Source organism: Festucalex cinctus, chromosome 8 (genome assembly GCF_051991245.1).
Source record: "Festucalex cinctus isolate MCC-2025b chromosome 8, RoL_Fcin_1.0, whole genome shotgun sequence".
Classification (NCBI taxonomy): Eukaryota; Metazoa; Chordata; class Actinopteri; order Syngnathiformes; family Syngnathidae; genus Festucalex; species Festucalex cinctus.
This window is the reverse complement of record NC_135418.1, coordinates 30090561-30105034: the sequence shown is the minus strand read 5'-3', so window position 1 is coordinate 30105034 and position 14474 is coordinate 30090561. Positions and strand designations below refer to the sequence as shown.

The 14474-nt window shown below is 39.8% G+C and overlaps 1 protein-coding gene across 4 annotated transcripts; it reads right to left on the bottom strand.

The window, feature by feature from the left end:
- Window positions 1–11: 11 nt before the first annotated feature.
- Window positions 12–14452, bottom strand: unm_sa1614 (un-named sa1614). 4 transcript variants are annotated; one of them, XM_077528577.1, is made up of 28 exons: window positions 13626–14452; window positions 13092–13164; window positions 12863–13011; window positions 11943–12017; window positions 11791–11840; window positions 10630–10759; window positions 10485–10570; window positions 10329–10404; window positions 8969–9049; window positions 8789–8886; window positions 8656–8725; window positions 8479–8566; window positions 7778–7826; window positions 7413–7579; window positions 6464–6597; window positions 6294–6376; window positions 5094–5277; window positions 4822–4907; window positions 4625–4740; window positions 4481–4548; window positions 4285–4392; window positions 3269–3530; window positions 3039–3191; window positions 2926–2977; window positions 2048–2085; window positions 1789–1940; window positions 950–1077; window positions 12–826 (listed from the first exon to the last, which is right to left on the bottom strand). In XM_077528577.1, the coding sequence occupies exons 1-28, from the start codon at window positions 13752–13754 to the stop codon at window positions 601–603; spliced, it is 3111 nt and encodes a 1036-aa protein (XP_077384703.1). In that variant the 5' UTR covers window positions 13755–14452; the 3' UTR covers window positions 12–600. The 4 variants fall into 4 exon arrangements, with proteins under 4 accessions (XP_077384703.1, XP_077384705.1, XP_077384704.1 ...); XM_077528579.1 differs by having other exon boundaries at window positions 4285–4386; XM_077528578.1 differs by having other exon boundaries at window positions 12863–13008.
- Between the last annotated feature and the right edge of the window lie 22 nt (window positions 14453–14474).

The window sequence follows — 14474 nt, the reverse complement described above, 5'->3', positions numbered from 1 at the left end:
ACGTTTGTCTTTTTTTAATTGTACTTTTATTGGCAGTTTTCCTTGCTTTTTTTTTTTTTAAATTTATTTATTTATTTTTAAATCACAATGTGTTGTGGTCCTGTTGATGTTTGTTGTGATCAAAGGCAGGAAGTGACATGCTACTTTATGGAGAACCAAAACTGCCAAAATTCAAACTAAATAAATGACAAAAAGTGAAAATAAAAATGGATATAAAATATAATTCGAAAATTAAATCCAATAAATATAAATGGAAATAAAAAGAGGAAAAAAAAAAACTATATTTATTTAATTTTTTTGTTTTTTTATGTCTGTTTTTATTCTCACTTTTAGTCATTTATTTATTTATTTAGTCATTTATTTCTTTTGAATTTTGGCAGTTTTGTTCAAACCCAACCCAACACACGCTTAGGACCGCCCCCTCATTTGAATAACATTTCCACTGCCCAAATTCAAAGGAAATAAATGACTAAAAGTGAAAATAAAAACGGATTTATTTCCATTTATATTTATTTTTTTGGATAGAATTTTTGAATAACATTTTTTTTTATTTCACATTTACTCATTTATTTAGAATATTTTTTTGTCAGTTTTGGTCCTTCATGCTACTTTGGCCGCCGAGGCGTCTTTTGAAGGCAGCTGGAAAACGTTTTTTTGTGTGTTTTTTTTCATCCACTTTTCTTCTTGTCTCTTCGTGTCTTGTGCTCGTTGTCTCGTGTGGGCGGGTCCCACGTGTTGCGCAATCGTCGCGTCAGTTGGACATGGGCTGCACGAAGGAAGACGGGAACAAGCCTCTCTGCTCCGGTTCCTCTTCAACGTAGCCGTGCTGAGTAACAGACACACACACGCACGCTTCCTGTAACTGTCCCAATTTGTTTGTCTTTTTTTTTTTTCCCCCGTCCTGCTGTTGTTTGGCACTTTGTGTGTTTTGGAATGATGACGTACCCACCAGTCGGCGTCGTCCTGTCCCATGACCACGATGATTTGTCCCTCGCTGAAGCTCAGCTCGTCGTGGTGGTCCGCCTCGCAGTCGTAAAGCGCGCGCACGCGTCGGGCCGACCCCCGGCGACCCCGAGGCTGCCCCGAGACAAAAAAAAAAAATGGCGGACGCTAATGGTTCAGTTCACAAACGTTAACTTTATCTGTTTTTTGTCTTTTTCGTATGATATTTTTCCGCATTTTTTTATTACCGTAGTTAAGTTGTTCTTTTTAGTTTCGGGTATACGCATGCTAGCAGGCTAACATGGGTGGCTCGTTATTGAACTAGCGCTATTAATTTAAAAGTGACTAGTCTTTAATTAATGAGGTAACGCAAACATGACTGTTCATTTCAGATCTTAATGCTAACAAATCATATTTACTGATCATTAAAACATGTAACGTGAGCATGCTAACGTGACTCGTCATTTCAAAGTGAATGCTAGCACCCTAACTCAACTGCTAGTTACAGCGCTAACGCTAACTATTTAAATCAACTGGTCTTTACAGCAATATGGCTCGCATGCTAACATTTCAGAGGAAACGTGATGTGTCATTATAACGCTAGCAAATTCAACTAGCGGTACGATAATCCGAGCATGCTAACATGTTAAAGTGGCTGGTTGTCCAGTGTTTAGCATACATGCTAATATGACATTCGAACATGACTAGTTGCTAATCTTTTATTGTTCTTTATTAACACAATGGAATGTACATTCATCCAAATCCACAGATCATAACATCAGCAAAAAAAATACAAATAATACAATCAACATGAGTGGTCGCTAATCCTCAAATAACGGCACTCACCAGTGACCTACGAGGGAGCAGCTGGGGGGCGGGGCCTCGGCCGGCGCGCTCAAAGCTCTGCGAGCGCTGATTGGCTGATGGGCCATTGGGGGAGTGTCTTGTGGTGCGATGCCATTGGAAGGCGCTTGTGTCACTGTCCGCCCTGTGATAGGCTGGGAGGTTATTAACAAAAAAGAAAAAAAAGAAAAAGAAAAAGTGTCATGGAGTCGACAAAGTGACGAGTGGATTCCTTATTTGGGCGGGTGCGGACAGGAAGTACCTCTGTCTGGAAGCTCGGTCAACGAGTCGAGAGAAGGACTGCGTGCACGGGGACAAACAGATTGGTCGTCACGCAACTCATCGTGTCATGCGGTGGCGGAGCAACATTGCCCGTTTTAAAAGAAAAAAAAAAGCCTTACTATACATGGTCGTTTAAAAAAAACAAAAAAAAAACTAATGTGGTCATTTAAAAAAAAAATGCCTTACTATACATGGTCTTTTTTTTTTTTTGTCTTTTTGTTTTTTAATGCCTATGTGGTCAGTTAAAAATAAATCATGGTCAGTTAAAAAAAAAAAAAACACTAATGTGGTCATTTAAAAAAAAAGAAGCCTTACTATACATGGTCAGTTAAAAAAATAAATAAATAAATAAAATAAAAAACACTAATGTGGTCATTTAAAAAAAAAGCCTTACTATACATGGTCTTTATTTTTTTTGTCTTTTTTTTTTTTTTATGCCTATGTGGTCAGTTAAAAATAAATCATGGTCAGTTTAAAAAAACAAAACACTTTAATGTGGTCATTTAAAAAAAAAAAGCCTTACTATACATGGTCTTTTTTTTTTTTTTAATGCCTATGTGGTCAGTTAAAAATAAATCATGGTCAGTTAAAAAAAAAAAAAAAAACACTTTATAAATGCCTTAGTATACATGGTCAGTTTAAAAAAAAAAACAACACTTTAATGTGGTCATTTGAGTGCTATCAATTTCAAAGTGAGCGGTCGCTTCATAGCTAATGCTAACATGCCAACATGACCAGTCAACGCAGAGCTGAAGCACAAGCCTAAAATGATTGGTCGCTGCTCTCGCATGTGAACCCGAATGTTTCCATATGCTAACGGTTTTGTCCAGCCAATCAGAAGCCTGCTTTGGTACTCACACGCAGTCCGCGCCGCTGTCGAGCCTCGCGTGGCTGGCCGCCATCCCATAATCTGCACACAGACGGGTGATGACCTCATCTTTCACCACCTCATTCATGACATCATGTGTTACCGTGGTTACCGGACTCCGAGCAGCTCCTTTTGTGGCGGGCGGCGACGGGAGGGGTCCACTTCCTGTTTCCTGTCAGGGGGAAGAAGACTTCCTCTTCTTCTCCCTCTTGCTCCGCCTCCTCGCCCGGCGGGGGCGGAGGAGGAACGTCGGGGGCTGCGCGGGACAAGTTTGTTTCGGCGGCTCGTGAACGATTTGTTTTCGCGTCTCAGAAGCGGTGCGACGTGGCTGACCTTTGACCCTGGGGGGCAGCAGCGGCGGCGTAGGCGCAGGCGAGGAGGGGGGCGGCGGCGGGGGGCTGTGCGCCCGGGCGGGGGGCCGAACGTGCTGCTCCATGACCGTGGCCAGCCGCCGGCCCACGCTGAGAAGCCCCCCCGAGGAGGCCGGCGCCGCCGGCGGACACGTGACCGAGGCGGACGAGGACAGGCCGAAGTTGAAAGGTCGCGTGGGGAAGGAGAACGAGGACGACGAGCGCTCCTTCTTCACCGGACCGTTCTGGACAAGAAGAAAACATAACAATTATGAAATCTTACCTGCATTATTACTCCAAGGGAAAAATTACAAGTCGGGAAAAAAATACAAATAATTGACTTCATTTTGTTATCATGACTTTGAGATAAAACAAATACATACACAAATAACCTTCTGTTATTAATCATTTCATTTGGGGGGAAAAAATCCTGTCAAAATGCCAAAAATAATACAATAAATAAATAAAAGTGTCAATAAAAATGGATTTAAAAAAAATATAATTCAACAATGAAATAAAAAAAAGAAAGAATGCAAATGGAAATGAAAAATAAATATACATGCATAAATAACAAATAAGATTTAAAAAATAAAATGTGGAAATACAAAAATAAACAAATAGAATTAAATATCAAGCAATAAAAAAAAAAAAATATATATATATATATATCTACATAAATAAAAGTAAAAACAAGATTAAAAAAATTAAATTGTAATAAATACAAAAAATAAACAGAAATAGAATTAAATATCAATTTAAAAAAAAATATATATATATATATACATAAATAAAAGTAAAAACAAGATTAAAAAAATTAAATATGAAATAAATACAAAAAATAAACAGAAATAGAATTAAATATCAATTTAAAAAAAAATATGTGTATATATATATATATATATATATGATACTTTTTTTTTTCACTTTCCTCATAGCTGTCAACTTCCAGTGAAATAAATCCCAAAAACATCTCTTTGGATATTCCGTTGCCACGGTTACCTTGTCATCAAAGTCGTCGTCGCTGTCATAGACGTCGTCTTGGTGAAGGCGCCACTCGTACTCCACGTGGACGTGATGGTCCAAATGGTCCGACTGGGCCTGCTGCAGCTGCACGCGCACTCACGCACACGCACGCGCACGCACGTCAGCATCGTCAGCATCCCGTCACGCTAAGACGTCGTGCCGACGAACTCACCAGCGCCTCACAGTGGCCGTGCTTCAACCTGCGGCTCACGTCCAACGCAGTCTCGCCCAACTCGTTTTCTGGAACACGAAACACGTTTTACGGAAGCGCGCGCTTTTAACGCTCGCCATCGTTTTGCGTGTGCGCGCGTCGTACTGATGCTTGTGTCCGCTCGAGCCTTCAGCAGAAGTTTGACGCAGTCGCTCTTGTCGTGCAAGCAGCTGTAGTGCAACGCCGTGTTTCCGCACGCCGTCTGCATGTCCACGCTCGGCCTGGAGAACAAAAGACGCACGCGCGCTCCGGTTAGCGCGTCGTTAGCGTATCGTTAGCGGTTGTCTGGTGCGGCCACTGACGAGTTCTGAGCGAGGAAGTGCAGGATGTGCAGCGTGGCGGTGTCGGCCAATAGGACGGCCAGGTGCAAGGCCGTCTCCCCTTTCTCCTGTTGCCGTGGAAACGCATGCAAACGTTCAGTTATGGCGGACGGACCAAAACTGACAACATTCAAAATAAATAAATGCCTAAATAAATTCATCAATAAATAAATAGAAATATCTTTAAAAAAAAAAAAAAAAAAAAAAACACTAAAATGAAAGCCTAGCTAAACGTGAAGGTGCGCGTGACCCACATGCACGTGCGTGTGCAGCGCGTGCGCGAGCGGCGCTCGCTGCGCGTGCAGCTGGATGAGGGCGTACACGTCGCAGTTGCTGGTGGCTTCCTGCAGGAGGCGCACGAGCGCCGTCGCGCCGTGGCCGCGCCGAGCGAACTGCGCGTCCCGATACTTGCGCTGGATGAACTCCTTGCGCTCCGCCCTAACGCACGCACACACAAGAAATGGCCGAAAATCAACAGGAAGTCACCCGATTTCAACAGGAAGTGACCTGATTTTAACAGCAAGTGACCCGAAAGTAACCTAAAATCAACAGGAAGTGACCTGATTTCAACAGGAAGTGACCTGATCTCAACAGGAAGTGACCCAAAAGTGACCTAAAATCAACAGGAAATGACCCGATTTCAACAGGAAGTGACCTGATTTAAACAGTAAGTGACCCAAAAGTGACCTAAAATCAACAGGAAGTCACCTGATTTCAACAGGAAGTCACCTGATTTCAACAGGAAGTGATCCAAAAGTGACCTAAAATCAACAGGAAGTCACCTGATTTCAACAGGAAGTCACCTGATTTAAACAGTAAGTGACCCAAAAGTGACCTAAAATCAACAGGAAGTGACCCTGTCAAGACTCTATCGGCACGAACAGTGCCAAGGATCTGACCAATAGTCAATTTTTGACCCATAGATGGCTTAATTTAATTAATTATTAATTATTATTATAATTATTATTTATTATTAATTTAATTAATAATTTAAATTCATTTTTTAGCAAGTAAAGGATCTGACCAATAGTCTATTTCTTTACCCATACTTGGCTTAATTTAATTATAATGAATTTTTATTATTACTTAAATTAATTATTTAATTTCAGTTTTTTAACCAAGGATCTGACCAATAGTCCATTTTTGACCCATAGTTGGCTTAATTCACTTATTAATTATTATTAATTCAATTAATGATTTAATTTCAATTTTTTTGACCCGTCAAAGATCTGACCAACATTTATGAGTTGTTTTACGACCTTTCTTGACCCATAATTGTCTTTTTTTTGACCCAACTGTTTTGCTTTGTTTCTTCATCCTTTCTGGGGGGTTTTTTCTCTCCCAACCTTCCCTTCTCTTCTTGTTGCTCCCGTCTTCAAACACGTTGATGTTGACGTGTGAAGGCACAGGTCAGCCCGGTGTTAATGCTGTCGTATACGTGCGTGCGTACGTACATGTGGCTGCGTTGAGTCGGCTTGACGGTCAGGTTGGCCTCCAGGATGTCGTTGAAGCCGCTGTTGCCGACGTTGCGGGCCAACTGAAAAAGACGACGAGGCCAGATGGGGACGGGGGGAAGCGGAAGCGGGTGGAATCGATCGTTTTTTTTTGTTTTGGGATTGTCTACCAGCAGGTCGGCGGTTCCCAGGCTGTCCAGGCTGAGCGAGTGAATGCGCGACACGTGCACGCCCATCTCGCGGTGCACACCCGAGCACTCGATGCATGTCAGGATGCCCAAGTTGGTGGACACCCAGCTCGGGTCTGCGCAAAAAACACACAAACGGCACATTTGGGGTCATTCCGGGTACAAATCATAACAAAAAAAAGAAAAGGAAAATTTGAAGCCGGCAAATTTGGTTTTTCATGAAACTTGCTGTATTTGTTTGTTGATCGTGAATGGAAGCAGGTTCTTTTTGGGGGTCAGTTTGAGCATTTTTGGCAAAAAGGGGCGTGGCCACATTATTTTTTAAATTAATATTTTTTAATTAAATTTGATTTTTGTGTGTGTGACTAAAGAGATGGTTGTTATTCTTGAATTTAAAATTAATATAAAGTGTAACAATCATCCATTAATTGTATTAAAAATTGAATTCAATATGTGCTTTTTTTTATTAAAGTTATATATTTTTCTTTTGAAATAATCAAACTTTTGTCTTTTGTATCTAGATCCGTTAAATTCAATTAAAAAATTTACAAATTGCTCAATAAATAATATTCTAGTATAATAATAATAAATCATTTTTTATTTATTTTTATGTTTTTTTATTTTGTATTTTTTTTATTTTTCTGCTACTTTTTTATGTTTATATATTACAGTGTAACTCAACGTGCTAATTTTTATTTTTATTACAAAAAAATGCAATTACCAAATGTATTTTACACATTGTAAAAACAAGTCCAAATTTGTCTGTAAACATTTTTTACAACTCGGCATTGTTTGAATGTTTTATGTTTTTTTTTTTTATGTATGTTAAATTTTGGACTCCATATGAACCCCTTTGAAGTCATGAAAGTTTGTTTTGAAAGTGGCCGATGCCGAAAGTTTTGTTGTTGTTGTTGTTGCTGCACGCACCCACCGGGGGCGCCGCAGTCGCAGCAGCAGTCGTTTCCGGGCATGCGTCGCACGTGCTCGCTGATGGATCGCGTCAGCTCGTCCAGGCCGCTCCGCCCGCTTCCTTTGCGCACGCCGTCCAACGCCGCCGCCAGCGCTTCCTGTTTGCTGTTGCTCAGCACCGAGATCCAACTGCACACGCCCGCAAACGCAAACAAACAAAAACAAAAAAAACAACAACAAAAAAACACTTTCAGTCACATTAAGTACAAATACTTCATGGCCTGTTTTGTTGCTTTCAAGAACGGGGGGGGGGGGGGTTAAAAATATTCAAATACTTTTAGTCAAGTATCACAAAGTTTCCGGTACTTTCTACAAGCGTGTACTCACGCAACACACTCGACTTCGTCCTCCGCCAGGAAGTGGTAAGTGCGGTTATCTGACGGACACAAAAAAATTATAATAATTACATTTTGTCATGAAATTAGAATCAACACAATTTAGATAACATGGACATTTTCCTTGTCCAATTTATTATTGTTCTTAAGTAAAAAAAAATTTCAATAACTATCATGGGAACAAAATATTTGGACCCTTGAAAACTTAGATCACACTAATCTGCGTAAAAAAATTCAAATAAAATAAAAATTGGCACAGATATTTCATGACTTTTTTTCACGATATGCGCCAACCGGTAGCCGACCAAAATGTCAACAACAAAAATAGACGGAAAATGAACAACACTAACGTTATTATTATATTCATTCTTGTGTGTTTTTTTTAAAGAATTTTAAAAAGGAAAAAAAAACTGCATTTTTTCATACATATAAAAACGAAGGCCATTTCCCCGCCACTCTCATGAGGCGCTCCCCCTAGTGGCTAGTGCTCAAATAGTCGTCAACAATGGAGCAGTTGCAGTGGCTGGATACTAACTACAAACGCCGCAATACTTGTGTCGGCGTATCGATAATCGACCGGGAGTCAAAGTATCGCGATTAATGGCAATTAATCGCAATGTTGATTATATCGTCAACACTCCACGGGCCAAAAACTGATGTCATTGTGCGCGTGTGCGTGTGTGCGCGCCCTACGAGAGATGAGGTCGAAGCACTTCTTGTCCTCCACGCTGGGTTTCACCTGGCAGGTGAGCAGGTTGAGCCTGGTGGGAGCTTTGTTGGGCTAACAAAAGCACACAACACAACACGCACGCACGTCTTCATTTCAAAGCGCGTCCCGACAACACGCACCCACGCAAAGTGCGATCTTACCTGCGCGTGCGCGATGGTCATGTAGCAGTTGTGAACCCAACATTTCCTCTTCTGCCACATTTTACGCAAGCTGAAACAAAAGTGTGTACTTTTTTGTGTGTATTTTGTTGCATTTGTGTGAGTTGCATTTTACCCGTCGCTCTTCTTGTAAAGGAAGGCGGTCCTCTCGCTTCCGTACTGTTGCTCTCCCAGCAGCTGATGCATGTTGTACGCCGGCTTCGGGGGAGCGTCCTGATGGTGGACGCGCGTATTATTGGATGGCGTGGCCACGTTGCCACGGTAACGGGCGAGCGCGCGTCTTTGCACGTCGCACCTGCTCGGCGTGCACGGCGGGCCTGAGTTGATCTCGGAGTGACACCAGTTGACGTTTCTCCTCCTCCTGCCGCTGCTTCACCTGCACGCGCGCCCACAAAGGATGAATGAATCAATGAAATGAAATCATGAACAATCGCCCACTCAGTTTGCTGACTTTTTTTTAATTTTTGTAGTATTTTAACCCTTTTCCATAACCCTATTTTTTAGCTAATATTAAAACTATTACATATTATTTATTTTTAATTTGACCTTATATTTATCTATTATTATGTATTTAACATAATAAAATAATATTAGTGAATATTTATTTTAATTAGGGTTATTTGATTTGTTTTTTTCCCCTTCTGCCTTGCGTCTGTTTTTCTTCTTCATCTAAGGCTTGGTGCTCTGGCTCCCTCTGGTGGTCGTTGATTTTGTGTCTCTTGGATGGGTTGTGACTGTGAAATGATTTTTATTTCTTTTTTTGCTGCTCTAAGATCGTCACATCAGGCACGACGACTAGAAATTTGATTCCAGAAATTGGATTGCATTTCCAGAGACTCACATCGGCAGTAAAAATACAATTCAAACCAATTTTTCCCCCCTCGATACTCGTCAGGCAGCAGGAATAAAACAAAATAAATCAAAATAAAATAAAATAAACAGAACAGTCTGCCAAATTTTGATTCGACGTTATTGAAATAAAAGGAGACAAAATAAAATAAAAAGGGAATTTAATCAAATAAACACCAATTGAAATAAAAATAAATGAAAGAAAAATGCAACAAAATAAATTAAAAACAAATAAAACATGATATAAACTAAATAATAAAATAACTTCAAATAAAATTGAAAAATAAAATAAAATGACGTAAAATAAAAACAGATGAGAAAGTACATATTGAGAAAAATAAAATAAAAGTTATCAAAAAAACTAATAAAACAAGATATAAACAATAGAATAAAATAAAAAATAAAATAGAAATAAAATACAATTCTGTAAAATAAATGTAGAAGAGAAAATACAGAGAAAGGTTGTTAGCCAAAAAACAAATAAAACAAGATATAAACAATAGAATAAAATAACTTAAAAAATTTAAAAAAATAAACTAAAATGATGTAAAATAAATACAAAGAGAAAATACATATGGAGAAAAATAAAATTAAATACCATGAAATATAACAGAATAAATAAAATAAGATTTAAAAAAAAAATATCAAATACAAAATTCATAAAATAAAACAATACCATAAAAGAAACAAAAGATAAAAATAAGATTTAAAAAAAATAATACTACCCTCAAAGAAAAAAAAATAAGATTGCGTAATCTACAATAAAGACAAAATAAAAGAAGATGAAATGAAAGAAGTTGCGTTACCGACGTGAGGACGCCATTCAGCTCGTCCATGTATTGCTTCAACCTCTGCGTGCTTGACACGCATTCCTGCAGGAAGCTACACACACACACACACATACGCAATTGTCAATGAAAGGCCACATTGTGTGTGCATGTTTCAACGTCGCGCGTTGTTACTTGTTGTGGCTGTGAAAATGTTTGATGAGGTTCTGCAGCAGGTCCACCCCTCGCTTGGTCTTGATCTCGTTCACCTTGATCAGGTACTGAGGAGGACGAACACGCGGTTGGACGGACGCCTGAACGGACGGACGCACGGACGGACCTCACACATGCTGAGTTGGAAGGCCCGCCTCTCCTTCTCCAGCTCCTCGGCGATCTCGCCGCCGCTCACTTGGCTCCTCACCATCCCGTACTGACGAGCCAGCTCGCGTTTCTCCTTCTCAACCTGCTTGCTGCGTACAACAACACAAAAATGGGGAAAAAAAAATCACTTTGCCCAGGAAAGGAAATTGGAAAAGAAATGAGTTGCTGGTGAAAAACACAAAGTCTCACATTTTATATTCTCTGAAAATGAACGCTCGGCTGGCGTTCGCTTAACAAGCTAACGTTATGCTCCTAACGCGAGCTGGGTATCGATTACAATTTCCTCAATCGATTCACTAAAGTTCATTTTCCATTTGATTTGGATTTTTTTTTCTTTCCCAATTCGACTCAACTCAACTTTAGTTATAAATTTGATTTAAAACAGGAATCGCCGTATACAAAGTAGGGATGTAACGATATCCAAACATCACGATATGACAGTATCACAATATGAAGCTTGCTATACGATAATTAACACAATATTGTGCGGAGTCTGGCGATATTTAAAAAAGGCCACAATATTGACCATTAACGTAGATTTTAAAGATTTTAGACGGGCCAAAACATCCCTAATGAAAATTAAACTGCAATAAAATAATTGCCACCAGAGGGTGCTAGAAATGCACAAATGGAAATCAACCTGACTTTTTTTAACAGATGTGTTGCTTTTAAATCTGAAGAGATTGCTTAAAGCAATGGTAGTTATTACAAAGAACGGCCAGCGGGTGGCAGCAGAGTATAAGAGATCACCAAGGCCATGTTGCAACAAGCTTTTCCCCCCCCCCAGTGTTTTCAACAGGTTTGTGAATAATGATGAAACTTAACTATATTCTAATGCTAATTGTTGCAAAACAGAAAAAGATACAAATATATTTTTTCCTGATGAAAAATTTAAAATTATATTTGCTTATGAATTTATGGGGAAAGGATTCAATATCAATGATTCGATTTTTTCAGCTCGCTAGCATGCATATCGCTAACTTGTGACGGTCGTTCATGCCATCCTGAAGCTAATTATTTCGACTTTGACTGACGCCAACCGCGTCTCCATGGCGGCTACGTTAGCATCATTTGTCATTTTGGAGTTTTGGAAATATGACGATGGACACGCCTCACTTACAAGCGGCTCTCGTAGTCCCGCCACGCTCGGTCGAAAGGCTTCTTCAGATCCTGCGCAAAAACAAACAAACAAAGAAAATGTTGCACCTTTTATTACAGAATAGAGACCAGAGAATGATGATAATAATAATAATAATAATAATAATTGCTCACCCCCTTCACCTCCCGCAGGTCGCCTTTGACCAGAGAGTCCAGGAAGAAGTTGATGTTGTGCAGCATGCTCTTCAACTACACACAAAAAGGAATAAAATCGCTTTCGTGAGCAATCCGACAACAAACGAACGTGACGAACGAACGTGAAAAACGACGTTTTCGTTTTGCTCAGTCTTCCATTTTTCAAGTAGCAGGCGGGAAACCGCGAGCGGTCGGGCTGTGAAAATTCATCGAAATTCAATGATAACACTCCACAATTACTAAATTAGTATAATCGTAAAAAAAACCAAAAAGATTATTAATGGTCATTTTTGAGTCGTTTAAATGTATACATTTGCACCTTTTTTATTTTAAAATAGATAATTTAATAAATTTTGTTACATCCAAAAGGAACTTGCATAATTATATAAATAAATATATTTGTCTTAATATAATTTTGTTTTTATTTGTAATTCTACTGATTTTATTCATTCAATCATTTTCTGACCCACAACACAAAAATAAATAAATAAATAAATATTATTAATACTCATTTTTTGTTGTTTAAATGTATACATTTGCACCTTTTTTTTATTTTAATATAACTAATTTAATAAAATTTGTTTCATCCAAAAGGAACTTGCATAATTATAGTGTTTCAAACAAATTTATTTGTCTTAACATTTTTTTTTAATTTTAATATAACTACTGTAATTTAATATATTTTGTTTCACCCAAAAGGAACTTGCATAATTATATTGATTCAAACTAATTTATTTGTCTTCATATTTTTTAATTTGTTTTTATTTGTAACCTTACAATTCAATCATTTTCCGACCCACAGCATCAAAAATTAACTAAATCAATATATATATATTATTCTAAATAAATACATAAATTGATGCTGATTCTTTTGTCCATAATCGCGCAGCGCCACCCACCAGGTTCTTGATGGGCGCCAGCAGCTCCTTGGAGAAGTCGGCCATGCGCAAGAAGGCGGAGCCGACCTCCGCCTCGCCGCTGGACTGGCAGTTGATTGACAGCTTCTCCATGGACAGGATGTACTGCTCCAGGTGCGACACGTGCTCTGCTTCACACACGCCGCCTTCGTCATACGCCGGCGTGTGCGTGCGCGCGCGCGTGCGTGCGTGCGTGTGTGCGTGCGCGTACCTTGACCCGACGTGTATTTGGCTTTGGCGGCTTTTTTCATCTTCTGCAGCAGCAAGCGGTCGCTGTCCAAAGCCTAAAAAAAAATTACAAAAAAATGCAAACTATCTGTACTTAAGTCAAAAAAAATAAAAATACTAACAGTTAACAAATCATTCTGTTCATAAAATAATTATTTACAAAATTGTCTGGCACTCAATAGGTCCTCTTTAAAAAAAAAAAAAATGGCTGACATTGGATACCTTTAATCAACAATGTATATGGTCTGATAATAATAATAAGAATTGAAAAATGAAGTAAACATGACCAGTCACACTTGACATTTCTTTTGACATTGTGATATCGTATCGTATCAATTGGTCAGAAATGACAAATCTATTATATTCCTATGGCATGCTACACAAAAGCCAAGTGGCGAATGACGTCAGAGGATTGCAAAGATGTTGTCTCATAGCAACGGGAGGATGCAACAATGAATGACGGCATAGTTAGTAGCACTGTACATGGGGCGAGCGGCTTGATGACTCCTTGACTGACCTCCTCCAGCAGGTGCACGGTGCTCCGGCATCCGCTCATCTTGGACGAGAAGGACGAAGTGGTGGGCGAGCTCCAGTCCTCCAGGACTTCCCCGACGAACTCGGACACGGACACGCACGGCTCCGGCATGGCCCACGTTTGTTGGCTTCAAGGCACTGACTGAAAACGACCGGAACCGGCGGCGGCGGCGGCGACGACGACAAGCGAGCGGCTGACAAAAGAGCGGCGCAAACCCGAGCGGGCGAGTCCGACGTCCGACACGCCTGAAGCGGCTTGGACGGAGGCCAAAAAACAACAACGAAAAAAACCAAAACGACGCTGGCGCTGGTAACTCGGAGCTCGAAGAGGAAACCGGTGCTGTTTGGACTAAGCGGTACCGTCACGTCATCGTGTTCTGTTCTGTTTTGTTTTCTTTGTCTTATTTTTTTCCTTTCAACGAGAATGTTCCTTTCCTGCTTTACGCGAGCCGCATGTTGGCGCGCATGCGCATTCGGCGGCAGCGGCACGCTCGCCGGGAGGCGGGGCATGCAGTCACGCCCCCCGCCCAACTCCAACCGTCAGAAATTCATGAAAAATAAAAAATGAAAAAAAAAAGGTGTGAGCTACAATGAATCAAAAAGTACAGTATACTTTTTAATTCATTTTCTTTAGTTTCATACGTTTTTCAATATATGTTGACCTGTTTATCGCTGTGGGCTGAAACGAATGTGACGGTATGTCCTTTTTTTTTTTTCTTTTTTTTTTACTTTCTGACTTTTTTTTTGGGGGGGGGCTATGTTCTAATTGCTGCAAAATGGAAACGGATAGAAATATACTTTTTTTTTTTTTTTCTGATGAAAGAATCTTTCT

Coding starts and splice junctions, on each gene's coding strand:
- unm_sa1614 (XM_077528577.1), bottom strand. CDS start 13,754: ATGCCGGAGCCGTGCGTGTCCGTGTCCGAGTTCGTCGGGGAAGTCCTG. Junction 8,567..8,655: donor TGACCATCGCGCACGCGCAG/GTAAGATCGCAC, acceptor TGCTTTTGTTAG/CCCAACAAAGCTCCCACCAG. Junction 4,908..5,093: donor CGCTGCACACGCACGTGCAT/GTGGGTCACGCG, acceptor CCACGGCAACAG/GAGAAAGGGGAGACGGCCTT.